This window comes from Podarcis vaucheri, assembly GCF_965113315.1.
Source record: "Podarcis vaucheri genome assembly, chromosome: 1".
NCBI classification, from domain to species: Eukaryota; Metazoa; Chordata; class Lepidosauria; order Squamata; family Lacertidae; genus Podarcis; species Podarcis vaucheri.
This window is the reverse complement of record NC_138759.1, coordinates 29,559,422-29,585,894: the sequence shown is the minus strand read 5'-3', so window position 1 is coordinate 29,585,894 and position 26,473 is coordinate 29,559,422. Positions and strand designations below refer to the sequence as shown.

The following is a 26,473-nucleotide window of genomic DNA, read 5'->3' as shown; positions in this document are numbered from 1 at the left end:
TAAACGCTTCCCTAAAATGAATCTTCCAACTAGTTTGTGTGTGTGTGTTGAGTTTGTAGAGGTTCATTTTCATTCCAGAATGGAAACAAGCAGATTATAAGAAGAATGAAGGGGGCTTATCTATCTAGTGGTGTGCTGGTAGAAGGCTCTTTAATACAATGGAGGCTTCTGTCAACAGAATGGGGAGGGAGGTGATGTTTGCTGATTCTCCCAGACCCTTCAGCCTTCTGTCAACGTCCAATAGCCGAAGGGATGCTGTTGAACCCAAGAACTGTGTTCATCCTTTTTTGCATTTCAGTTCCCAGTAAGATTAGAACAAAAGGAGAAGCCTATAAAATAAAGCAATATCCTATTGGTTCCCAGTGGCATTTATCAACACTGTTTTGCTGGTGTATGGCCCAATCAGCAAACATATACAGATTCTTTTGTGGAAGGGTAATCAGAGTGTTTAACACTTTCTGTACAAGTGCCTTCTCTTAGGGTTATCTTTGTGTGGGGAGCAAGTTGGTCTCATATTATGAAAATCAAGGATTCAAAAATTATTCAGAGCTCAGAAACAAACAGACTGTGCAGCAGAAAAGATTCCATAGTCCATCAGGTGCAATGAATTGGAGAGCCACAAAATGATACCCTAACTCAGGAAATATAGTATGGAACTGGCCAGGGGGCAACATTTCAACACAGAGATGTTCATGAAGGGACCCAGGGTCAAGGAGCTTAAGATTCTTCAAATTGAATATGATGGAAGTCAGTGGTGCACAGCAGAAACATCCGTGTTAAGTGGATGGAATGAAGACATGATCATTTAGGACAATCCTGAAAAGGGCCTATACAAAGTAAAATTCTTGATTGTCAGATTTTATTTTAGATACCTAAAATGGACTTACTCACTGGTTAGCCAGTTCACTAGGTACCTCCTAATCATCACCCCCCCCCCAAAAGAGGACTGAGAATGCAATTATGCTACTGATAGGTAATGCCAGTTTTTCTCCTTTGGCATTCTGCCACCTGGACTTCTCCAAGGACACTCTCTCCATGGGCCTCCTTATCAAGCCATTGCCAAGAAAAATGAAATCATGTTTGCAGTTGGCAGCAGGACACAGTTTTTAGCAGTGTTTTCACTTGCATCAGATACAGATCAAATTTGTGTGGATAATTTTCACCCATCTGGCTTTTCCTTTGGGGATTCAGATGGTTTAACCCCAGCAACACTTCCCTGTATTAATTGTAAAAAAGGTATTTAATGTTAGTTGCACCTAAGGAATGAAGTGTATGGATATGCATCTCATTCACATAAAATGTATGCTTTTTGCTTCATTTACCCTTCTTTTTAATGTGCAGATGGGATCTCTAGGGAATATAAAATCTGTGCTCTTTTATCTTCAGTTGTAATGTGAACTTTGCACACTGCAGAAATAGATGTGAAGCTCAGTGAAAAGTACACCTCCATATTTCAATTCAGAGTAGTTCAATAATTTATTAATCATGAATGACACCCCCCCCCCCATTGCCCAGACTGCCCTATCCAGGTGGGAAATCAAGCTAATTTGTTACAGTAGTTTTTTTCTATCTCCTTTCCTGGATGCAAAGTGAATGCAAAACTCAACTCCCCTTTAAGTTAAAGAATAAGTTTATCATGGAAAACAAAGTCATAAACCAGGCGAAGTCCACACTCATTCCTTCAGTGAACTTGCAGAATGGCAGAAGCAGGAGGGGATTTGACTTCTAGCATTGACAAAGAGGCAACAGAGGCAACTTTTTGCACATTTTCACTCATTTGTGTATAATGTAACGGAAACCGCTGTATAATTTAACCTGGAATAATTAAAGCTCTCTCATCCTGCCACATTGATTAGTGGGAGAAGCAGATGGGGAAGAAGGCATGAAGTCACACCAAGAAGCAAGATTAATGAAACACAAGCCAGTGTTATTTGTATAAACTATAGTTAGAAATGCAGGGTGTTAGAGTTCAGAATACACAAAATGTTCCTCAGGCCAAACAGACAAGAGAGTATTGAGCATCCAGCCTGAGTTCAGTGTAACACAAAAGCTCACAATCTACGCTTTGTATTACCTCAATTTTCTCTGTGTGTCTTGTACTATGGGACCAAAGTGCATACCAAGAGTGTTGCTATACAATTATTCCTATTATCCCCAGCCAGCATGGCCAAAGGTCAGGAATGATGGGGGCTGTCATAATAGAATCATAGAATCCTAGAGTTGGAAGGGACCCTGAGGGCCACCCAACCTCATTGAAATACAGAAATCCAACAATCCGGGGAGATCAGCAAGTGTGGTCATCTTTGCTTAAGATCTGGGATAGCTGTTGATTATTGCTATGCTTTTCTGTGTCTTTGGGTTGGCAGTGGGGGACAGGGTGCAGGCTTCTCATTAGGAAAGGTGAGAGCCTACATCCTGAGAGGAAAGTGACTTGTATTAATTTGCTTTCTTTCTTTCTTTTTTTTAAAAGCAGAAGCAGCTCTGAGTTGCTGTTTTGCGTTTCGTTTGTCTCTTTTACTCCTTCCTCTTCATTCTTTTAGCGAAGAGGAAGCCCAAGCTCCTGTGAATGTTGAAGAGAAATCTGTTTAATTAATGTCAAACAATGTATGTCTTTTAAGGAAGAGATGATGAGATTGCTGTGCTCATATTGGGTCTCTGCGGGTTTGTCCGTCCAAGAGCAGAATCTTGACGAGAAAAGCAGCTGGTTCATGAGAACTCTTTTAAGTAGGGAAGCACTGCTTTCCAAGGATTATACTTTTGCCCTGGAAGCTTTGCATTTTCACAGGGCTCTCCATTCCGTTTTGATTTGTTCTGAGGCAAGGTAAAGCTTCTTCTAAGAAAAAAAAGGATATAAAGAGACTATTCCTTTATGATGGATGGAACAAGACACTTCCTTGTTTCCTCCTTGAAAGGGTCCCCCATTAGAATAGAGATCAAATGAACCAGCACATTTGATGGCAACACCACATACTCCTTCAGCCCTTTTGATGTCTCTCCCCAGCTCCTAGAAGTATCTCTTGCCCAATATATTATGCACATATAAGAAGAGTAAATGAGAGAAAAACTAAAGGGCTTGCCCTGGGAAGCCCAAGCACAGTTGTGCTCACTGCTAAGTGGCCCCTGATTGGTTGGGATCATGCCGTGTAGGAGAATTAAATGGCACCAGAGAAGTGGGAGGGAGAAGGAACGCGGTGGCCTCGTTTGCACATAATGTTGGGCTCGTCATGAATGAGTAAGGGGGCTGGTGCCTGCAGAGAAAATTGCAACTGCTTCAGTTCTCTCCCAGCCCTGATGCTGTGCTACCCAGACCCAGACCATGATTTGACTTAGCATTACTTGTGAACCTGAGCTTATGGTTTTTCCACCCTAAACAAACCACAAGCAGTCCACCAAGAACAAACTTTGTTCCAGGGAAAGGGGAATCTGCACATTGGGGTGCCACAATAGAGAAGCCTATGCCACCACCCAACAAGCCGATCCCAGTGGCGAGACAACAAGAAGAGACCCTTTGCCTCATTTTGCTAGCTACAAGATTCATGACAGCTAATATGGGACACAGTCTCTAGATGGCTTTGATTCAGAGTTGAGCTTCTGCATCACTAAGTGGACACATGAGAGCTTCAGAGATAAACCAGTGCAAGCATACCTGTATATTCTGAAATGAATACACCAATCAAGCTCTTTAAGCTGGGTAAATCATTCCAGACTCACACATCTGGACCCATATCCATTTCATCCCAATGATATGATATACCATTATTTGTATGCTGCACATTTTCTATTCTCCCCTGCCCCCAAGTAATTCATTATATGCAACTCAAATAAGTGTCGAGATATTTCCACTTCTCTCCACTACCTAGGAGAGCTTGTCCTTGGGTACTTATCTTTCCTGATATTCAGGTTATACTTTCTCAGTTTTCCCTTGTTAACACCTTCCTACTGATACAAGATTTCTTGAACCAGAGAGCCTGGGTATAGTGAGATAAGTGCCTGGCTTTTATTTTGCATTTCCTCGCCTTTGTGCGTCTGTCAGACCTTTCGTCTTATTTCAATGCAATTTTGCAAAAGCATTAAACACCCAGGTGAAAGTGCTCAAGTCTCCCTTGTTTAATTGGCACTTCAGTGCAGTTCTTGCCAAGGTCTTCTTTGCGTGTTGAACTGGGTCCTGCTGTAGCAAGCTAAATGCACTTTAATTGTTTGTGATGTATTACAGATTCCAACCTGACTGCCGTGCTGGTTACTAAGAATATGCTAGACAATTTCAGCGGCTTGGTAACTTGCAAATCCTGCCGAGTAAGAAGACCAAAATATGCCCTGCTAGCAAATTTGCCTTCAGTTGAACTAATAGGTTCCTGCTAGCATGGGGGGGAAATTTACATGGTTACGATGATTAATAAACATAGTAGGATCTGAGCAATAGAATTCTGAGCATCCCGAAAAGCGCCCCGTCAGAACTACTGTACTCAGCAGAAGGCCTGTAATGGAACGGCGGGTATCCATGAAATAAGAAAATTAAAATTCTCAGGAAGAATAGGCTAGCAGATAGTACTGCTGTTTGGGCATTTCTGGGTCTCTTTACTTTCCAAAAGAACAGGCTTTTGTGGAGGTCAATTTCTCCCTTTATTAAGCAATTGCTTAATAAGTTCCCAGTCTTTGTACAGAACAGGGCTAAAAATAAATAAAAGGCTATCATCTATATTTACTAGAGATTACACGCAAGAGAACAAAGGGATGGTGATGAATTGGGGGGAAGGTAGCAAACTGTGTGTGTCCTGTGTGTTATTTCAGGTGGAAATTGTTTTATCATTTGATTCATATTCTCAGACTGCTGGATTAACAGAACGAATAGGAGGTTTGCTTGTCACAAAGGAGTTCATGACCGCACTCAGAGATTCATTGGAGTTAATTTAAATGGCAGAAGTATTAGATGTTTTCATTGTCATAGTTTATGGCCTGGGTTCCTTATATATTTTGTCTCTGAATATATTTAATTGGAGTCTCTTAGAAGTTGGTGGTTTGTGCTTGCTTCTGCCATGACAGTCTGCTCCTCATACACCAGACACTCAAATGCAAACTCACTTTGTCCATTATGACACATGACTGGTACAAGCAATTGTTCTGGTGCTAGCAAAAATGACTAGTGGCAGTTTCCTGCAACTCAGTCTGGATTAACTGAATTCTAAAGATGCAATCATATGCGTACTTATTTAAAAAGAAATCCCACCATTTTCAATGGTAACTACCATAGGTGCCAACTCCCTGGGCCGGGCACCCCCAAATTTTGGCACCAGGACCATGCACGCTGCATTGCACCCACAGCTCCGGGCACCCATGGTTGCAGGGTCAAGGGCACTCCTGGTAACTACCCCCATGCAACTGGGGACAGGATTGAAGACTAAGGGTACAGTTCTGAATGCATTTACAAGGGATTAAAGCAAGTTAAACACAGCAGTACTTACATCCAAGCATACATGCATGAAATCCACTGTGAATAAGCTATAGAATAGGCCACAAATTGAAAACATGTGAAATGAGTACATTTTGCATCTTATTCTCTGCACATAAGAATCACATTGTGATTCCCTTTCTCATACATTCTAATGTAGGTCTGTCCTAAAGTATGTGTACTATACAGCACATGCTTATAGCATCAGTCTGCACTGCTATGAAAACCTTTAGGAGCTGAGCATCCTTTTACATTTTGAGACGTACAGCTTAAAGGTTATATAAGACCATTGAGTCTAAGCCTGTTTGTGTCTTGAGGGAAAAGGTGGCTCCGTGGCTCTGCTGCTGATAACTGGACTTGGACCTTGGAGACTGCTTGCTCCACATCAGGATCAAAAATCTGATCTTCCCCATCATGAACAAGCAACTGGCCTGTGCCTATAACTCACTCTTAATTTTACATATATAAAAGGAGGAGAAGCTTATTAAATGCAGGAATTAAAGTAAGCAATATTGTTCCAAGGTATTATAGGGATAAACTCTTGTGTATTGTGGAGCGGCTGGTAGCTTTATTCTTTCCTCAACTCATAATTCAGAAAGTTTCCTGTACTTTGTCAAGGTGTAGTCAAATTTATAGGGCTTATGAGTTACAATGTAGGGTGGATATATATTGTTTACAAGGATTCTGATTTGTGAAATGCCCCTACAGGGAAAATCCATTAGGTGCCCACCCTATAATATCCTTTCACAGATATACAAAACAGTGCATGTCTTCATGTCAAATTCCATCTTGCTGGGCACTTAAGTGCTGTGACAGACCAATCATTATAACTGGGTGTAATTAGCACTCATGGGGACTCTGATATGCACCGTGTGCAGCCAAGTGGCTCTTGGGAAGACGTGTGAGTATTTTCCATAGTTTGTCTTCTCAGAACCTGCAGTGAGCAGAAGGAATGCAATTTTTAAAAGCGATCCTTAAATTCTTCCATTTGTGAGTTGAACAAAAGCCTTTGTTGAGTAGATTCTGTTTTTCATTTTAAAGTGGCTTTCTTCCAGTTTGCCTATAGCATTAACCACATTCCTAAGTGACTCAGTCCAACTAACAAGCACACTTAGGGAAGAGCTAGACATGCTGCTCAACACAGGGCTGAAAATGGCAGCCTCATGTCTCCCTCTCCTTACAATGCTTAGACAGACAGAATTTCATTTCTCCGCATTTCTCTGCCCTGCCAGTGATGTGCACAAAGGGAAATGCATGATGTGACAATGCCATGCCATGAGCAATTTGCCTAAATGCTCAGGGAAGAGATGGGATAACTTGGCACTGTCTGCTGTTTTAGGCAGCAGTTGCAGGTCAAGCATCACAGTCTACTTCTACCACAAATGTTACTAGTGAAAAATGTCCTGGGGCAAAGGGCACATGCAAGGTATTGCAAGTGGGAACAGCTCATCCGATGCTTTAGAGTCACACTGCCAGCCATCTGTTTCATGCACTGATTTACACCGTGTAATGTTGTGAGCTGGCATAATGCAAAATGTAAAGGTAAAGGTAAAGGTACCCCTGCCCGAACGGGCCAGTCTTGACAGACTCTGGGGTTTGTGCGCCCATCTCACATCTATTGGCCGGGGGCCAGCGCTGTCCGAAGACACTTCCGGGTCACGTGGCCAGCGTGACAACGCTGCTCTGGCGAGCCAGAGCCGCACACGGAACGCCGTTTACCTTCCCGCTGGTAAGCGGTACCTATTTATCTACTTGCCCCCGGGGGTGCTTTCGAACTGCTAGGTGGGCAGGCGCTGGGACTGAGCAGCGGGAGCGCACCCCGCCGCGGGGATTCGAACCGCCGACCTTTCGATTGGCAAGCCCTAGGCGCTGAGGCTTTAGCCCAATGCAAAATGTAGTAGCTTACTAATAACTGAGGACGGAAGATCGTTGAGGGCTCCCTCATTCAAAGAGGACTGTTTGAATTACCTGCACATCGAGAGAAGCCCTGTTAATTCATTATTAGAGACAGCGCTAATTAATACAAAGAGATGGTTTGTGTTATTGTGGCAAGCAGACATGGCGTAAACATTGCAGAAGTCTTACGCCCACCGCAGTAGAATCTAGGAACAATCTTGAGGCTAGGCAAAGAAAGACATTGCAAGATGATGAAGCCTGTATAGCAACAGTTACAAAGAGTAATGGGAAGTGTTTAAGAAGGCATAAAGGTGCTAATCATAGGGAATGGATTAGGGACACGAAAAAGGCAAAGCAGCTGAAGGAAATTGGAGTACAAAATGGCAATGATAATTATTTAAACGAGATATGCTGTTTTGGGAGGGGGGAAGGCTAGGTAAGAATGTGAGAAGAACTATGCTGGATCAGACCAAAAGTTGACCTAGTTCAGCATATGATTTCCTCCTCTGGGATGTCCCAAAGCAGGTCATGAAGGGAACAAATCCTGCTGTGTTGTTGCTATTCTCCTCCTCAGCAATGGGTATTCAGTGACAAAGGCTGCATTCAAATGGCAGTTTGTTCCATTTTCATGATGTTTCTCTAACAGTTAAGTTCTGAATTATATTTGAGCTTTCACACAGCGTAAAAGCCACTTCTCATTTCTGTGTTATTTGATTCCAGAAAAAAACAAATAATATGGAAACAAGCACCAAATATGCACTATATTCCACAATACTTCCGGAAGTGGCTTTCACATCATGTGAAAACTCAAATATAATTCAGAACTTAACAGTTTGGGAAATGCCCTGAAATGAATTGGGACTTAAACATTCAAAATATTGAGCTGTTCATGAGTCTTATTTTCTCGGCTGAATATTCTGGCCTCTTGAAAAGCTTTGAGAAAAGGAAGTCACCCCCCACTTTTCTATATCAGTCATTGGAAGGCAAGTTATTTCTCCAGATCATGCACTGAACAACCACACCTTATCTCCATGTGCAGCTACCTGGTTGATTCCCATGGATGTATTGTTAACTGAATTGGGTTTTTTGTTTTTCTTTAGAAGCAACACAGCTTCTGATATTGCTCTGACTTGTGTTAGTGATAATGGAATCATGGGTGCATGATAAAACCTACTAGCTGTCTTTATTGCAAATGCTTCTTGTCTTTAGTTGGAGATGGGCACCTGAAGCACAGCTTAACTAAATGGGTACAGCAAAGCCTATCACCTGTGATTTATCTTTCCCTAAAAGGAAGTACCACTTATCTGTTTGTGGTTCCCTTGTTAATCCCATGTACGTTCACTTAGGATAACCAGAAATAGCATGAATATTCATTTCAACAGTGCTTGGAAGGCGTTTATTCTATTCTAAAAGGCCATAATAATCTGCATAGCAAATACTCTTTAAGGCAAAGGCAGAAAAGTCTACATTCACTGATGGGATTGGCTGCTGGTCAGATATTTGATGGACTTGGCAAATGTATATCCTCCCCCCCAATTAAAGCCTTTCTGGTCTTCCTTCCCTCCAGGTAAGGGAAGTTATACGGCAGATTCACCAGTCAGGAGCTGCAAACTATAATATGCCAGGCTCTGTGGGAAGATTTTAATGTACATTTTAGAGATGTGGAATGAATTTCAATGCAAAAGAAGCCTAACTGGGTTGTTCATCACAATATATAAAAGGCTTTTAGAGACGATGCATTATCTGCCTTGTGCTATTATGCAGTAGAGTCTGAAAATGTTCATGCATATCTCTTTAGCGTTTGCTTTGTTATTAATTCATTTTGTTCACAACTTTAATTCAGGGTGACACAGCCCCCACCCCACCCCCTAGGCCTTGGACTTCATCACTCTCACAAATGGAATATCGTAGTTAGACACAGTGTTATCTGCTACAATTGCAATGCTACTGCAACTGGGTAAGCTAACTCGTAGATTTCTCTTGTTCTGTTTTGAAGCTGGTGCCACATATATATTTGGGAAAAGTGGAGGCCTCATCCTTTACACCTGGCCAGCAAATGACAGGCCCAGCACAAGGACGGACCGCCTTGCTGTCGGGTTCAGCACAACAGTGAAAGATGGCATCTTGGTTCGGATCGACAGTGCGCCTGGCCTTACTGACTTCCTGCAGCTTCACATAGTGAGTACAAGACTCTTCTCCTTCCTGTACGCCTCACTTCCTCTGCTGGCTTCGCTCCATTTTCTACAAACCAGGAGTCTTAGCAAAAGACAAAAAACAACCCCTAGACACGTACACACTTTAATCTAATTGGCCCAAAGTACAGCACATAGGAATAAATACACAATATCCGAGCCATGCAGAGAATTTGTGATTGGATTGAATTGAATACTGCCATTTCCCCACAGTTGTCGTAATCCTTTATAAAGTGTTATAACTCTGCGCATCAGCCTAAAGTTGCTGTATTAGTTGGGGGTTTGATTTCGTTTACTTGTATTTTGGTTATTCTTTTTTCTTTTTAAAGGTATACACCACCTTTCCACAGTTCAGTGCTCACTCCACGGAAATGCTCTGCATATTTTAGAGCCTTGGCAGCTGGTGCCTGTAGAGTTGGTGGCTGTGTTTGCAATGGCTGCTGCCCATATAGTGAGTTGGAATGACAAGATTGGCAGAAACAACCTACATGGTCTGTTATTTAGATTAAGACTTCAGTGATATTTCTTTGAAATCAGCAAGTGGCCTAAAATGGTTTTGATACAAAATCCTGATTTGGTAACGTGTGTACAGTGTGTTGGACCTAGCGGCACAGCAGCAATATATACTGTTTATTGTTTATCCAATGAGATCGATTTCTTCTTTGTCCTAATCTATCAGATGAGAGCAGTTGCAACAAATCTGGTTTTATGTGCAACGGAATCCTATATAGTGTCAGCTTGGTTGGGTGATAAATCATGGCTTGATCGTGGATTCGCAGTGAGCTGCATATCTGAGCAGTGAGGGTTCAGTATGCCATCTTAGTTGGACAAATTTAAGGTTGATTTGTTAGCAGTACTATACATGTTTTAACTCATAAGTAAAATGCACTCAATCAATTGGCCCTTACTCCCTGGTAAGTGTGCACAGGATTGCAACCCTAATTCATGTAACCTCATGTAGATAAGCATGTTATCAGTGTATCCCTTTATCACGATGTTGTGCTACTATATGTGCATAATGCACCTATTATGCTTATAGAACTGTACAGTTGGAAGGGCATGGTTTATTTTGAGGCAGAAGGCAACCAAATAACCTAAGCCCATAATTTTGATGGGTTTGTTCTGAGGATCCCACCAGTGAGGTTTTGCAGAGCCTAGTTGCTCACAGCAGCTGCAGCAGAAAGTGGGGGCCCATATTAGGCCCAGCAGATCCTGGACTGGTTCAGCCCTCCCTCCTCCCCACATGTGTCCTACCTGCATGTTTGGTGGGTAGTAACAGGCTGACTCAGCCAGCAGAACTGAGCAGAAGGATATCTCCGATCAAACACCCTCCCCAGCCCAGCATAAAGAGTTCATCCCACATCTCTGCCAGTTGGGTATCATCCCATATGTTTCATGTTATTATACCAATAGTGCTTATTAGTTTATTCTAGGTGTATACTCTGCTTTTCAAGGCAAAAGGCCTTCACAAAGCAGCTTACAATATAGCTAAGCTTGTACGAGCACAATTTAAAGACAATAAAAAAATCAATTAAGAAACAGTTCTCTAGCCGCCTCTCTTCCAGTTCTTTGCCTAAAAATAGATTTTCCCTAGGCTTAGATTACTGTGCTGTAGAAAGAATTTGGAGAAGAACATGGATGGAACACAAGAAATATCAAAGAGGCTAAAAAGGAGGGCAGAGCCTGCCAGGCGAATCACAACAATGAAGGATAGGTTTCTGCTGTAAAAGTAATAAACCTGAAAATGGGTCGGCGCATTCAGCAGGGACTGTTGTCTCAGAATTTTTGTGATCCCTCCGCAGGAGCACCTCTGTCTCTGCCTAACCCATGGGACCAGTTTGGGTCAGGTCTGGGAGAGCCACATACATCATCCAATGTGCAGAGTGGGGAGCAAGTGTACAGAACTCTTCTCCCTACATGCCATCCCTGCATGTGGCAGCCACCATGTTCCCATCATTCACAGGTATAAAGTGATGAGATCCGGACAGATATCAACTAAATATGATGCTGGCTTTCCAACTCACGTTGGGCATCCCTCCTCGATAACCTCCCTCTTGACATCTTGCAGACAGCTCCGGGGAATCGCTGGACGTTTATTACCACATAATTTCCTTATTTGCATACTGGTTGAGGGGAATACAAAAAGGTATCTTATTAATTTCTTTTGTAGATGTAATTTATGGAAAATCCATTTGGACTCATTTTTTAATTATGAGCCCTTTAGACACTCTGGAGATTTATGTGCTCAGGCATCTGTTTTGTATGACAAGAATCTATAACCTCTGAAACCTTTTCCCTGCTGATTTACAGTGCGGATGTGAGTGAGCTGGCAGCCCAGGGAAAATGAATGGCGCACCCTCCAGAATCACGCGGCTCATGAATTTCTAGGCATTTATGTTGTGCAGGGCTGAATCTAGAAGAGAGAGAAAGGAGAGAAGGTGGGAGAGAGTCAACTGCTTGGTGCCACAGAGAAGGCTTCTGGTGCATTTGGGTGGCACAGCCTTTTGGGATAGTACCCGCAACATGGGTAGACTGCAAGGTTTCAACTGGGGACCAGGGCATCTGCCCATGCCCTCACCTTACCTCACCACAGCTGCCACCTTGTGATTTACAGCATGTAAAAATGCTCATCGAGAGTAAACAGAGAGTGAGCGGGACAGCTGTGGCTTATGATGGATATTGTGCTGCTGATGTCTACAGGGAGAGATAAATCACCTGCCTGTGCAGTGAAGCTTTATTTTGCTGTCTTTCATTTGGGTATTTATTGCAAACTATCAGCGCAGCCCTATCTTATCCCCAGTAGAGTTATAAAAGAAGTCGATTGGCTCCAATTCCACAGATGGCTTGGGAGGGCAGGTGAAGCTTGAGGGTGGGAGTAGCCACTTTTAGCTCCTGTAATGCAGCCGACGCAAGAAAATTCCCCTGGTCTTCTGACTAGATGGAAAGGAGAACTGGAATCCTAGGTGGCAAAGAGATGCCTATAAGATGGAATTTTAGCAGGGGAAGTGTGTCATCATGCATTTAAAGCACACAGCTTCCCCCTAAAGAATAATGGGAAATGTGGTTTACCCCTCACAGAGCTACAATTCCAATTATCTTAACCAACTACAGTTCCAAGGATTCTTGGGGGGGGCGGGAGTATGTGGTGCGAGAGACAGAGAGACCTGGGAATTAGTTGAAGGCAGGAAGTGGGGCCTGTTTCTGGGGTTCAGATAGTTTGCTGCCTGGTAAGAGCACTTGTCACTGTAACACACTGTTGTAAATAAAGCAATTGCAAAAATGGCATAAGCCTCTAATAGTGTCTCCTCCAATTTAAACCAAACTTGGTTCATGTTAAAAAAAATTCCTTCCAGTAGCACCTTAAAGACCAACTAAGTTAGTTCTTGGTATGAGCTTTCGTGTGCATGCACACTTCTTCAGATAAGAAGGTATCTGAAGAAGTGTGCATGCACACGAAAGCTCATACCAAGAACTAACTTAGTTGGTCTTTAAGGTGCTACTGGAAGGAATTTTTTTTATTTTGACTATGGCAGACCAACACGGCTACCTATCTACAATTGGTTCATGTTGCCTCTGGAATCTCCTATATTTGAGCCTGTGAGGAGAGAGCATCAGCAGTAAGCTTCAAGGATTTGACCAGTGGCAAACCTTCGGCTTTAAAATTTCAGTGGTGCCCCATGCAAGGCCAAAATTTGGCGCCCCCTGCCACCTCTCACCTTCCCTTCTGCGCAGTTCACTCTGTTAAAGTTGTGAAAACCTGCCCGGCCCTCTGGTGTCGGTGCCCAGTGTAGCAGAACCGGTTACACTGCCCCCAAACCGCCTTCGATTTGACCTAGAACAGTTTACATGTCTGAAACTAACCCAAACTGTGACTGAGTGTTGAGACACAGTGATAGTTTTTAGAGTCAGCCAGTGGAATAAAAGAAACATTCAAGAGAAATTATCAATATATTCTGCTTGAGTGGTAATGGGCTATATAAGAACAGCATGGAAGTACCTATGTTAATATTCTATTTTTAATAATGTGACATTCAGGGAAATAGTATGTTGATGTTTATGGTTGTTTGCTTCCATGAGTTTAAGAGCTTTTTGATTTTGTTAGTCAGCTGTGTGAATAGAGTTGGCCTACTGAGGATACTTCAACCTGCATTAGGGTTGCTACCTATTTTTTCTGACCCTGCTCATTCACCCTTAGGAGCAACCCAGAAATTTGGCAGGTTATACCTCTCCTGGCATGGAGATCAAGCTGGGAGCTGGGTGCACACAGCCCCCAATGTTATTCTTTGTAGCTAAGGCTGTTTGCCATTATGCCACTTCAAATTGTCTTGCTGACCCTCCAAACAAGCCTGAATCCCATCTTTGTTGCCGCTAGTACACCAGGTGTATAGCTCAGTGCAGTAGTGCAAGAAATAACTCTGTGACGCCCTGTAGCTAAAGATGATGGATTTCTGATCCCCAGCTGCATTCAACCAGCATGGAGGCTCAGTGCACTGATATGGGGATTCATTAACCACCCACTCAACAGACATCATATGCTTAAATCCTTGTGCTTCCAACTGCTGAATGCTGAAAACTTCTTAATGCTACTTTGATGGATATATAGCAAAAGAAACTCTAAGGCTGAATTGCCACCAAGGGAAAAACTGGTGTGTTGGTCTAGTAGCTTGTGAGGCAGAGGGTTCAGGTCTGGGAGCAATGCTGGAATTTCTCCTCCCTTGGGCAAATGTGATCGGTTACTAATGGGTGGGGGAGAATGGGTGGCTAATAATGCTATGTAATTCTGTGTAATTCTGTGAAATGGTCTTGAATAGCACTGGCAATTCAACAAGGATATTTTACTGGCCTGCTGGTTAGCTGCATTTATGTCCCTGGGAATCTCATTTGTGTGTGTGTGTGTCTGTGTGGGTGTGAGAGAGATTTATCAATGCATCTCTGTCCTAGGAAAAACCATACCTGTTGATTTCCGTCTGATGCTAGAGTTTCCACTTTTAGGAAAGTACCAGATTGCTTAGGAGTATAAAGGATTATATTGTCTAGGAATCCTTTCTAACCCAGGATAAACTCAGCAATTGGAGGGAGGTAGTTGGGGGGAATGGTGGAAAATGACAAATTCTTACTAGCAACCCAGAAGTTGCAAGATCATAAAGAAGAGTAAGAGCACATTTTCTCACTGCTAAAAATAGGGGTGGGGGAAGAGCTGAGGTAACATATGAGTACCGTATTTTTCGCTCTATAGGACACACTTTTTCCCCTCCAAAAATGAAGGGGAAATGTGTGTGCATCCTATGGAGCAAATGCAGGCTTTCACTGAAGCCTGGAGAGCGAGAGGGGTTGGTGCGCACTGACCCCTCTCGCTCTCCAGACTCCAGGCAGCTATCTGCAAGCCTTCGGAGCACGGCGGGATTTCCCAGCGGGCTCCAAAAGCTTGCGGATAGCAGCCTGAAGCCCAGGCAGCGCAGCGCCAACTCCTGCTGCGCTCCCCGGGCTTCAGGCAGTTATCCGCAAGCCTTCGGGCTCTGAAGGCTTGTGGATAGCAGCCTGTTCTGGGGGCTGGGGTTGGGGGAGCTCGGGCTTCCCCCGTTCCCAGCCCCGCAAGCTCTGGGAGCGGCAGCAAGGTTGCGCACAATCTTGCCGCCACTCCTGGACCTGTTCTGGGGGCTGGGGGAGGAATAATTTCCCCCCTTTATTTCCCCCCCTAAAAACTAGGTGCACCCTATGGAGCAAAAAATACGGTAATTCTATCCCATGTGGTAACTACAGATATTTGTTGAATATACTAAACTGCTAACATGCAGAAGCTATTGGGATCATTCTCTCTTATCACATTAGCCAGTTCTCTTACAGTAGAAAGCAAGCTGTGGAGGTGTTAAGCTTACACCTTTGCTGTAAAGTAATTGTATGTAAACTGCATGCTAAAATACAGTTCTGAAAGCACCGCTAAACAATTCCATTGACTTCGTTTGGGCTGTATGAATGTATATGGATTGTGGCCAGAAATATTCAGGATAAGTGTATGCTTTTCCCTGGCTTCCTCTCTTGCACTTGCACAAATAATTGCCCACAAAAAGAAACAGAATTAAATTTGGCTATAATCAAAGCTTCTAGCTTCTTAGGCTTTAGTCACCACCTGCATTGCAGCATCCCCAAAAATCAAAATCCCAGCCTCATTGCTAGTGGATGGCAGCAGGGTGCAGCAATAATTCAGTGACCACTTAAGCACCAAAAGCTGCCTTTTGGAGGAAATTAAATAGGGCAATTATTAGTTTAATTTACCCCTGGCTTGATGTCTGAAGTGCCCATTGCATCAAAGGTTAACCGCTGCTTGATGCAATGTCAGACTGCACTGAAATTGTTCCAGGCCCTGATTAACTATTAAATGTGTTTTTTAAAGGCAGACTAATAGCATTAATTACTAAAAGGAGGTAAATGAAGTTCAGTCACATTAAAATCATAATATATTTACACAATGTCTTTCTTCCCATAGGGTCCTTAAAGTACTTTGCAAAGAACAAGTCCAAGGGATCCCTCTTCACTAAGATGCCATCACAATTGCAGCTCTTCAGGAACATGCAAAGAATGGCATTTTAAAATATTATCTAATTAATCCCCACAACGTCTCTACCAGAGAGATAAACATGAGTATTGTGTCTTGCCAGAAAGACAGAGAAAAGCGTGGTTTATGCGCACAGAGAGCAGTGCATTAGATCGTTGAAAGTGTGCATGTAAATGGATTTACACTGCCATGATTTTTTATGTGCACATCACATGGATGTTTGTTTGCACTGATGTGGTCAAATCATGGCACAATAAGGGGATTACATTACTGATAACACATGGAGAGCCTGCATCTTACACTAACCACTTGAGTGTGTGCATACACATGATCCTAACATTTCTGCTACTTTGAGTACCCACTGCCTGGTCCTCATATTTCAGGGATGGGCCTCAAAGCCACACACACACACACACACACACACACACACCAGATTTCACACACTAAACAATGGCAGAGAATGGAATTGTTTGTTCACTGGAATAGAGATAGGGAATCTATGCAACTGAGGCTATCTTATAACTCAAGCTGCCATTCCATGTTACAAGTACTCACTATGTCCCACATTCATCTAACTCAGTGGCTACAACCCTTAGTTTATTTCACAGTGCAGCCTACAGCCCACACAGTCACACCTGTTTTTGCACAGGTAACCTGATCTGCAACTTCCAGTGCATTCCCCCCCTCCAAGGTTTGTTTCCCACTGTCTCCTGAGCTTTAGAGTACTGCAAATTTGTACTTTATACCTATCCTGCTATAGTCCTACCTAGCCTATGAATTTATGGGCCCACAATTAGGGGGGAAATGAGACCAGACACTGTTGCAAAACTCCCTACAGAAGTGATCGGGGCATCCTGCCAGAGGAATCCTTTGAGGATAAGCAAAGCCTTTTGCCCACCATAGAGGGAGATTAGCTCAGCAGAGACTTGAGCCTTGTTTGCTTGCATACATACCCAACAGCTTAATTAAACCTACCTATTTAAAGTGGTGAAAACCTTCTCATAAAACCCTCTGATTTAGTTGAAGTCTGACATTTTTGTGAAGCTGAAATCTTTTCTTAATTGACACGAGGTAAATGGAAATAATCCTTTCTTAATCCGAGAGGAGGTTGCTCTGCAGAGGTTTGGGCTGCTTTAATAAAATTGATTTACAATTCACATTCCCAGCTGAATAGGTGCAACTGTTTTTGTTGGGGGTGTGCATGTAGACAAATAACACAGAAAGGAACAAGACCTAACCACAGCACTGCCTGGCTTCACATCAGCTCCTTTGGGATGACATTGCTGTCCTTGGAGATCTTTCAGACGTATAGGGACAAAAGCAGGATTTGCTTAGCAAGGGAGATCTTTTGGGATCACAGCCTGGGGTGGTATAATTTGCACTAAGAGGCACCCCCTTTAGTCAACATCACAATATATAAAACATATTTGAACTGGAAAGCTTCTGGTTAATAGGAAGAGCTTGTGTTAAAACAGGCTGATTTTCTGACCTCTCTGTTTAAAAGTTGAGATGGGTAAAACAAAAACAATTCCATTTTCTGCCATTGTTTAGTGGGTGAAATCATGTGGGGGGGGGGCTTTGCAGCCCCTCCCTGCAATACAAGAACCAGGCGGCTCTCCTGCTTTCTTTCCCAGTTTCATATACCTGGTGCTTATTATTTGAGTGAGTTGTGGCTTCCCATGAGGTAGTTCATAATCTAGGGTAGGGTATAACAGCAGCAGAGGATATTTCTCATCTGAAGCAGATGATAACACAAGTTGCTCACTTTAAGCCCAAATTTACCTCTGCTGCTCACAAGCCTGATAATAGCTTATTTTTTTTGTTATTGCTGTCAATTACTGAACCCAGGAAAACAGCCTCTTGAACATAAACCTGCAGAGTTAGAGGCAGCCTGGCAAAGAAATGAATCTCACATGCTTGCACCTTTCCCTCAGCAATATGATGATGGATGAGATGCACTTTCTTACTCTGTTGACGTGCGCTCACCACACGTTAAGGGTGTCAGTTTCTTTTCCATGCGGGTCTTGATTAGTCTTGTGAAACTTATGGAAGGAGCATAAATGAAGGCAAGTAAGAGCTGTCTGACAGTGGAACAGACTGCAATGGAATATGGTGGACTCTTCTTCATTGGAGGCTTTTAAACAGTGGTTGGATGGCCATCTGTCAGGAATACTTTAGTTGTTATTCCTGCAATGAATTGCAACGTCCCTTGGGGTCCCTTTCAACTCTACAATTCTCTTATTCTGAGCTTCTGTCTGGAGGGTGCCTTTGACAAATCAGGGTTCTGGCATAGCCAACCTGCCCACTACAATTGCGTCCTAGTTGCAGTAGACCCACAGCTTACATGGGGACAGCACATAAAGCCAATATCATACATAGTTGAAACACATTGGGTGCAATGGCAGCTGGGATTGCCAAAGTTTTTCCCCCTAGATGCCTGCCCCCTTTTTATTTATTTATTTTAAAATAATTGACCTAGCACATAAAGCTGAATTCACACAAGTTACCATAAATGCACGTAACTTGCAGATAATGCATGTAAGTTGTGGGTCTACTGTATTTTAACATCAGACTGAACCTGCACGGTGGGGTATGGAGTACGAAGGGGGGATTGCTTCTTGGCAAATTTTGGTTATTATTTATAGTTTTAATTAGTGTATTTGTATGATGCTGAATGCCAAAATAGATTCCAAAGTTTGAAATAGTCTTCTAAGTGGTTTACAAAGTGTATGCCCTGGCATAAATTTGAAGGAGCTTGAGTGGAATGTAGGTGTCGCATTGCTTCCTAGTTTGCAAAGATCATGGAGCTGAATGGGTTCATCCACTGATTAAGTTGACTCTGTCATAAGTTGTAGGAGAGGCATAGTTCAGTCCATGGTATTTACACTTAGCAGGACTGAGAGAGATATTTGCTTAAGACTATGGAGAGTAGCTGCTGGACCAGAGTGCAGACCAGAGATGGGGAACGTATGGCCCTCCATACGCTACTGAACTACATCATCCTTGACCATTGGCCACGCTGGCCGAGGATGATGGGATCTGCTATGTGGGATACCTTTAAAAGCATGGAAATGGCATTTGAACATACATAATGCTGATCAGTGTGGTGCTGCTGAGTAAAGATGGGAAATAAAAAACAATGGTTTTAATTATTATTTTTAAAGCAGAATTATTTATTACTTTGAGTAACCTAGTCTTTTTGCCCTGACTGATCAAAACATTCCACTCCACCCTAGCCCAAACTTTTTTGTTCTTAGATACCTCCAATTCTGATGCATCCCACCACCTTCAGAGACTATGAATAATTCGCCTCCTGCATTTATATTGTTACCTTGAAGGTATTTATAGTGTGTGATCATATCACCTCTGAGCATTCTCCTCTTTCCTCTACTGTATAAATTTAGTTTTTTCAGTCTTGTTTTCTAAGTTTTATTCTGTAGCTACTGCACTCAATCATTTTTATCTGCTATTATTTCTCCCTAGTCCCTCATATAGTTTTCACTCTATAGAAACCTGAATTAAAGATAGAAACCTGATCTGGCAAGCTACAGGCACAGTTGGCTTCCATGATCAGCTGTGGAAGGCACACACATACAAATGCATGTTGTTCCCTAACCACTTTTAGTGAAGCCTCAGCAGCATTTGCTGGGGAAGATCAATGGTGCAACTAGGTCATTTTCAATGCTGAACTTAATGGTCTTTCAAGGGACCCCTTTAAACAATAGTATTCAGTTGCAAAACATACAATGAACATCCCCCACTCACACATTCCATGCCTTAGACTTCTACCTTCCAGATACTACTGTAAAACAAAAAGTAGTAGAAGGAATTTGGCCTTTTCGGGCCGTCTTGTCATTGGCATCCTCCCTATGGAACACCCTCCCATCAGATGTCAAGGAAATAAAGAACTACACAACTTTTGGAAGACATCTGAATGCAGCCCTGTATCGGGAGGTTTTTAATGTTTGATGTTTTAGTATGTTCTCAGATATGCTGTGAGCTGCCCAGAGTGGCTGGGGAAACTCAGCCAGGTGGGTGGGTTATAAATAATAAAATTATTGTTAATATTATTATTGGCAACCCTGATGATACATTTTAAAAATACAAATGCCATATAAATACCATACCCATTTCCTTCTTCTGTTCCTTCCCTCGCTTTATTGTCTTTCTTCTCTCCCCATACCCTTGATGTCCTCTGCTCTGGGCCATTATTGGGGTCCAGGGATCACACACATGAAGTTGGTAGGTGATTGGTGGAAGGACCGTGAGTGAGAGGCAAGGAAGGGAAGACCTCCCAGGGTAGGAGCCTGGGAGATGAAAGGAAAGTTCGGTGAATGCTGGGAGGGCCTACCACTTTTTGTGTGAGATAAAGGTTAAGAGCTGCCTTTGAGAAAACACTCTATTTTCTCCCCCCCCTCTCTGTTTTTGTTTTTGTCTAGTTGCTTTTATCTTATTGAATTGTGAAAAAGATTTAATAAAATGTTACGAAAAAATAAAAATGAAATGTGCACCTGTAACCTATACCAAGATTTCCTCATGGAAATCTCCGTCTGGCTGTGATAAGGCTTCTAGTGACTAATAGTAATGATGGCTTTGCTCTGTCACCATTGCTGGAGGGAGTAAGCTTCTGAATATCAGTTGCTGGAAGCTGAAGGCAGTGAGATTGCTATTACTCTCAAATTCTGATTTCAGGCTTCCCATAGGCGCCCGGTTGGCCACTGTGAGGACAGAATGCTGGCCAAAATGGGTCATTGGCCAGCTACAGCTGTTTCTTCTGTGTTCATGAGTGGGGGCTGTGAGAGCAGTGATCCATGGGAAATATTCGCCTGCAAGCTTACCTGAGAGAAATTCAATGCAATCCTAAAACATAATAAAGCATCCTAGAATCATGCTACTCTGCTTCTTCAATGCCTTCATCTGTCCCTCTCCTTCCTTCCATTCTGTCCTCTCTTCTTTCCTGAAGTTGCATCCTTTATCTGGAAGTAAGTGCCACTGATCTCAGCAGGGTTTACTTCTGAGTAGACATCCAAAGGACCATGCAAAACATCTCTTTCATTACTAGTAGTACTTCAGGAGGTATTTGATCACATGGAGCTTCCAGTCACAGAGCAGGACTCTTAAGGTACTTCCAGGCTTCCAGACTGTCACCTTTTATGGGTGGGATTCAGTCATCTACTGGCAAATAGAAGATTCCCTCCACATCAAAATGGACTTTGAAATCAGGAAAGTGATGGGGAAATGCATTGGCAAATGTAGGACAACACTTGCTTAATGCAACATTGGATAACTCCACTCAATAGCCAGCATTGTCAAACCTGCCTAGAAACTTCATACAGACAAATCAGGAGGAATGCTCAATAAACAGGAAATCTGGAAGTAGGAATAGGGGAGTAATTTGATTTAGTTCACATTTAAAGGTGAACCTACCAAATTTTCATTTTCCGAAACAATACGTGCAACAAAACTTAGCCACCCTTTGAAATTATCGTTTCTCTGAATTTTGCAGTGCAGTTCTCAAATGTCTGGAGGGGAAAGTATGGGTTATCTATGCTTTAACATATATTGTGATAAAGTGTGCAGGTTTGGAGGGGGAAACATCTTGCCCAAGGGCCTCTAGGTCTTAGAGATTAGCCAACCTGCCCGTCGAAATTCCCCATAGGTGTGAGTGGGGAGAAATCTTATAATTGGTCTGCCAACTGGATCCCATTCCCCATCTCCTGGTATAATTTTCAAATGGTTCTTGAGTTTAAACAGAATCGTAGGTCTTCCAAATGTCGATACTTTAGCCACATCCAGGAATGTGCAACCCACGTCTGAGATATTTCTCTTGTTTTAGCAATTTTATGTATTGCATTATATTTTTTTTATTTTCACCAATATACCTTTTTGTGCACATTTTACCCTGGCATACACATTTGTACACATTGTAGCCTACAACTCCAGTAATCCTTGATGGTGGGTCATGCTAGTTAGGACTGCTGGAAACTGGGATCCAGCAACAACTGGAGGGCACCATCTTGGTCATTCCTGCTTTAAAGTATGCATCTTGCACTTGAATTCTGTTGACACTCCTTCTGCCATGCTTGCCTGCAGTCCCAGTCTCGGCACTGTGAGTTGTTTTAAATGCCATTCCTTTTGTCTGAGTTGAGTTCATATTTCTTCAGTGTTCCGTGAGTGTTATTAAATGATAAGGTTGGGTTGGAGGGAGGCTGCTTTGTGCCGTGTTGTTATCAGGAGCTTGGAAACAATCAGCTTTTTGACATGTAAGATTGGTAGGTTGGCTCCCATTAGGGTAACTTTGTATCTGAGAGAGAATCCTAGCACATGATTCTATCTGGGGATGTCACAGTATTCCGCAGGATGGGTGACAAATGACCTCTTTCTCCCCACGTCCATCCCTAAACCCATACACTCTTTTTCTGGAGATGTCAGCCTGCCATGTCTGGGCTAGGAGATAACTGAAGATTTGTCTCTCCTAATGACAGCATTCATACAAAGCAACTCTCCTTTATGTAGGATCTGTGTGCAGTTTCTGTTTTGTTGGACAGCAAGGGTTGTTCCTGCCAACAGTCCTCAAGTGGGTCAGTTCACACTCTTATATGGACTGACCTGAGCTGTCAGCCTGCTTTCCCTTTCTCTATGCTCCTGTTTCTCCATCAAATACACTTTTGGCAAGTTTTGCTTAACAGTATTACATTTTAACCACTTTAATGGAAATACAGGCAACCCTGCAAAATTCAACATATCTTGATAGAGCAGTGGCAGCTCTATAGAAGAATCAAAGGATAGTTTTAAAGCATACTTATTTCTAGAATAATGTAAAATATATTTGAAGAACAATAGAATCATAGACTTGTAGATTCTGGGGATCATCTAGTCCAACCACCCACAATGCAGGAATCTCAGCTAAAGCATCCAATAAAGATCACCATCCAACCTTCGCTCAAAAGCCTGCAGGAAAGGCGAGTCCACCACCTTCCGAGGGAGTCCATTCCACTGCCAAGCAGCTTTTACCATCAGAAAGTTCTCCTTGATGTTTAGTTGGAATCTCTTTTCTTGAAATTTGAATCCATTGGTTCAGGTCCTACTCTTGAGAGCAGGAGAAAACAAGCTTGTTCCATCTTTCATGTTACAGCCCTTTAGATATTTAAAGATAGCTAAGAGAGCCAGTGTGGTGTAGTGGTTAAGAGCGGTAGTCACGTAATCTGGGAAACCAGGTTCGCGTCTCCGCTCCTCCACATGCAGCTGCTGGGTGACCTTGGGCCAGTCACACTTCTGTGAAGTCTCTCAGCCCCACTCACCTCACAGAGTGTTTGTTGTGGGGGAGGAAGGGAAAGGAGAATGTTAGCCGCTTTGAGACTCCTGAAGGGGAGTGAAAGGCGGGATATCAAATCCAAACTCTTCTTCTTCTTCTTCTTCTCTCAGACTTCTCTTTTCCAGACTAAGGCTTGATTTCCAAACCCTTGGATCATCTTGGTTGCTCTCCTTTGCACATGTTCCAGCTTTTAGATCTTTCTTAAACTGTGGTGCCCAGAACTGGACACAGTACTCCAGGTATGGCCTGACCAAGACAGAATACAGTGGTACAATTACCCTCTTGATCCTGACACTATACTTGTGTTGAAGTATTGGTACCACTTATTTTCCTATCTTGGGCTGCAGCTCCCTTGTAGATGTTGAGCAAATGGAAATAATGTGTGTTGTTGATCTAGAAGAACATGGAAAAAGGGAAGAGAACCTGTAGTTGCATCTTTATCTTCTTGTCCAATATATGGATTTGTTCTGTTCTACTTCTTTAATATATTGCTTTTAAGCCCAAAGCCCCAGCCTAAAGCAGAGAACAAATTAATAAAAAGAAAGATACTGTAAGTACTTTCAAGCTAAATTTAGCCCATGTTCATCCAGCTGTTGAGTAGTGGGTTCTTGTTTGTAAGTGTTGGCTACATTATTGCTATTTTTAGGATTTTTATAGTTCAGTTTATTGATTTTTATTATATGGTTTTATAATTAAGCTTTACTGTGGTCAGGATATTTTTAGTAAGAGAGCAGGATATAAATAATTATTCCTCTCCCTGCTCTGCTCCTCTTCACCCTGCAAAGTGTTGGGTTCTTCAAATGAATATTTAATTTTACTGCTCTTATTATCAATGCTTCTCTGATAAGGTGACTCCTGCCCTCAGGCTCACAATATAAAAGGTGTGACACAAAAGGAAACCGGATTGGAAGGGAGAAGGGAAAATGTAGATTCAGACACTAGTTCTTAGTGACAGAGTTTTTGTAGTCACCCACTGCAATGAAAAGGTTTGCGAAGGAAGAAGCAAAAGTTGTTGGTCTTCCGGCAGAGCCAATAGGGAGGCCCTGCTGTTTCATCTCTCTGTGTCTTATGACCTGAAGGGATTACACTGACAGACAGTGATGGTTGGTGCCCATTGGGACCGGTACGGCAGAAAGCAGGGAGACCAACCTTTGGTGGAGCCAGAGCCAATCAGAGGCAGTGCCAAGTAATTCTAGTTTTGTCCCCATCCTCCCCCCTGCTGAGTGCTAAAAGGGCAACATTGAGACTCAGGGAACTGATGGGGAATGCTGCCCCCTGGACTGATTGTAACTGAGAAGGCCAACAGGTGGAGGTTGGCTGAAGGTGGACTGTGGTTGGTGAGGCAGTGCTTTGTTCACCCTAACTGAGTGGTCTCCACTGCTGATGGATAATACCAAGGTTAAGTTCTTGGCTTTTTTTGTGTGACTTTGAACTTCAGCTGTAGTAATGCATGATCAAGTAAAGTTTTACTGTTAAAAGTAATGCCCCCCCGCCCTCTCCTTGTTGAGGAGAAAGGCTTAGCAGAAAGGCTGCGTTGACCCTTGCAAAAGTGTGCCACACGAAGTCCTTTTTCATTTCATCACTTGCCAGCCTCGAAATTTAACATGTAAAAAGCTCCTTTAATACCTTTTGAACAGGGCTTTGAACTTTTTGTGTGTGCTGAAATAACTGATCTTCTTCAGTAAATATAGGTTTTCACTTCATCTTTTCAGAGACCTAATGACAACAAAAGAATCTGGCGGGCAGGTTCTGAGGTCGTTTGTGTCCCCTTCTCCCCTCCCTGCTGCTGTAGGTCAGAAGAAAGCATTTGAACAAGTCAATACAACCAGTGTCTTAGCAGAAAAGCACCATTCAGTACCTTTTAGCAAATCATTCATTTTTAATGCTAATGTCTCTTTTTTAAAAAACAAGAAGAAGGGGAAAATATAGTATAGTTAAATTAAATTTTTACACAATGCTTCATGACTACAGTAATGGATTTTAGTTTCTCTAGGTCATTTGTGGTTACTGTCAGGGTAGTGGAGATGCTTCAGTATACCTGAAGGAGCGTCTCTACCCCCATTGTTCAGCCCAGACACTGAGGTCCAGCGCCAAGGGCCTTCTGGCGGTTCCCTCATTGCGAGAAGCAAAGCTACAGGGAGCCAGGCAGAGGGCCTTCTTGGTAGTGGCACCCACCCTGTGGAACTCTCTCCCATCAGATGTCAAGGAAATAAACAACTTTTAGAAGACATCTGAAGGCAGCCCTGTTTAGGGAAGCTTTTAATGTTTGATGTTTTATCGTGTTTTTAATATTCTGTTGGAAGCCGCCCAGAGTGTCTGGGGAAACCCAGCCAGATGGATGGGGTATAAATAATAAATTATTATTATATTATTATAACTTTATCTAACTCATGTTTTGTATTAAAATATATATTTGGAGTAGGGGTGTTTATTCTGAACATTTCCCCCCTCCCAAAGTAAATGTTCTTTTGCTCCCAAGGAAATATAGCATATTTGCTGCCAGAAGTAGAAATCCTAAACAAGCAACAGGTTTGCAAACAAAATAGGTGCCTGCTAATCACATTCAGCACAATGCTTCCAATCCCTGCATTCAGAAACAAAGGACATTTGTACATTTGCAGTTGGAATACCAGTGGGATTTCCCCAAGCAGTGGGGATATGGCAGAAATCAGCCCACTATGATTGGAGGTGCACTTGAAGTCTATAGCAATTCTTCAGGAGCAGAGAAGTACGTACAGCAAAGATACTCAGATCCTTGGTGATTGGAGGAGGAAACTGATATGCTGGGAGGCAATGACCACACAGATCTATACTTTACAGAACAATTCACCAGGAAAATAGAAGTAATTAATTTTAAAAGCCCACAGAGATAAAAATGGTTTATTTTATATTATTTTATATTAATGCTCAGGACAAATGAGTTAAGATCGGAGGATTAAACTAAACTTGGAGCATTACAAGCTGGAAGAGGGAATCACTAGCAAGAGAGCTGAAAATAAAATTTCAAATATACTGTATAATGCTATTTTTGAAAGCTTTGATATTGCTACATTTACCATACAATCTAAAGT

General features: G+C 42.5%; 1 protein-coding gene across 32 annotated transcripts in view; it reads left to right on the top strand.

Moving 5' to 3' along the window:
• Positions 1-26,473, top strand: part of NRXN3 (neurexin 3) — a 1,220,542-nt gene that overhangs the window by 901,764 nt on the left and 292,305 nt on the right. For all 32 annotated transcript variants that reach the window (XM_082232019.1, XM_082232034.1, XM_082232025.1 and 29 more), the window contains one exon: positions 9,339-9,520. In XM_082232019.1, the coding sequence (XP_082088145.1) occupies positions 9,339-9,520 (182 nt within the window). The remainder of the gene's footprint in view (positions 1-9,338; positions 9,521-26,473) is intronic.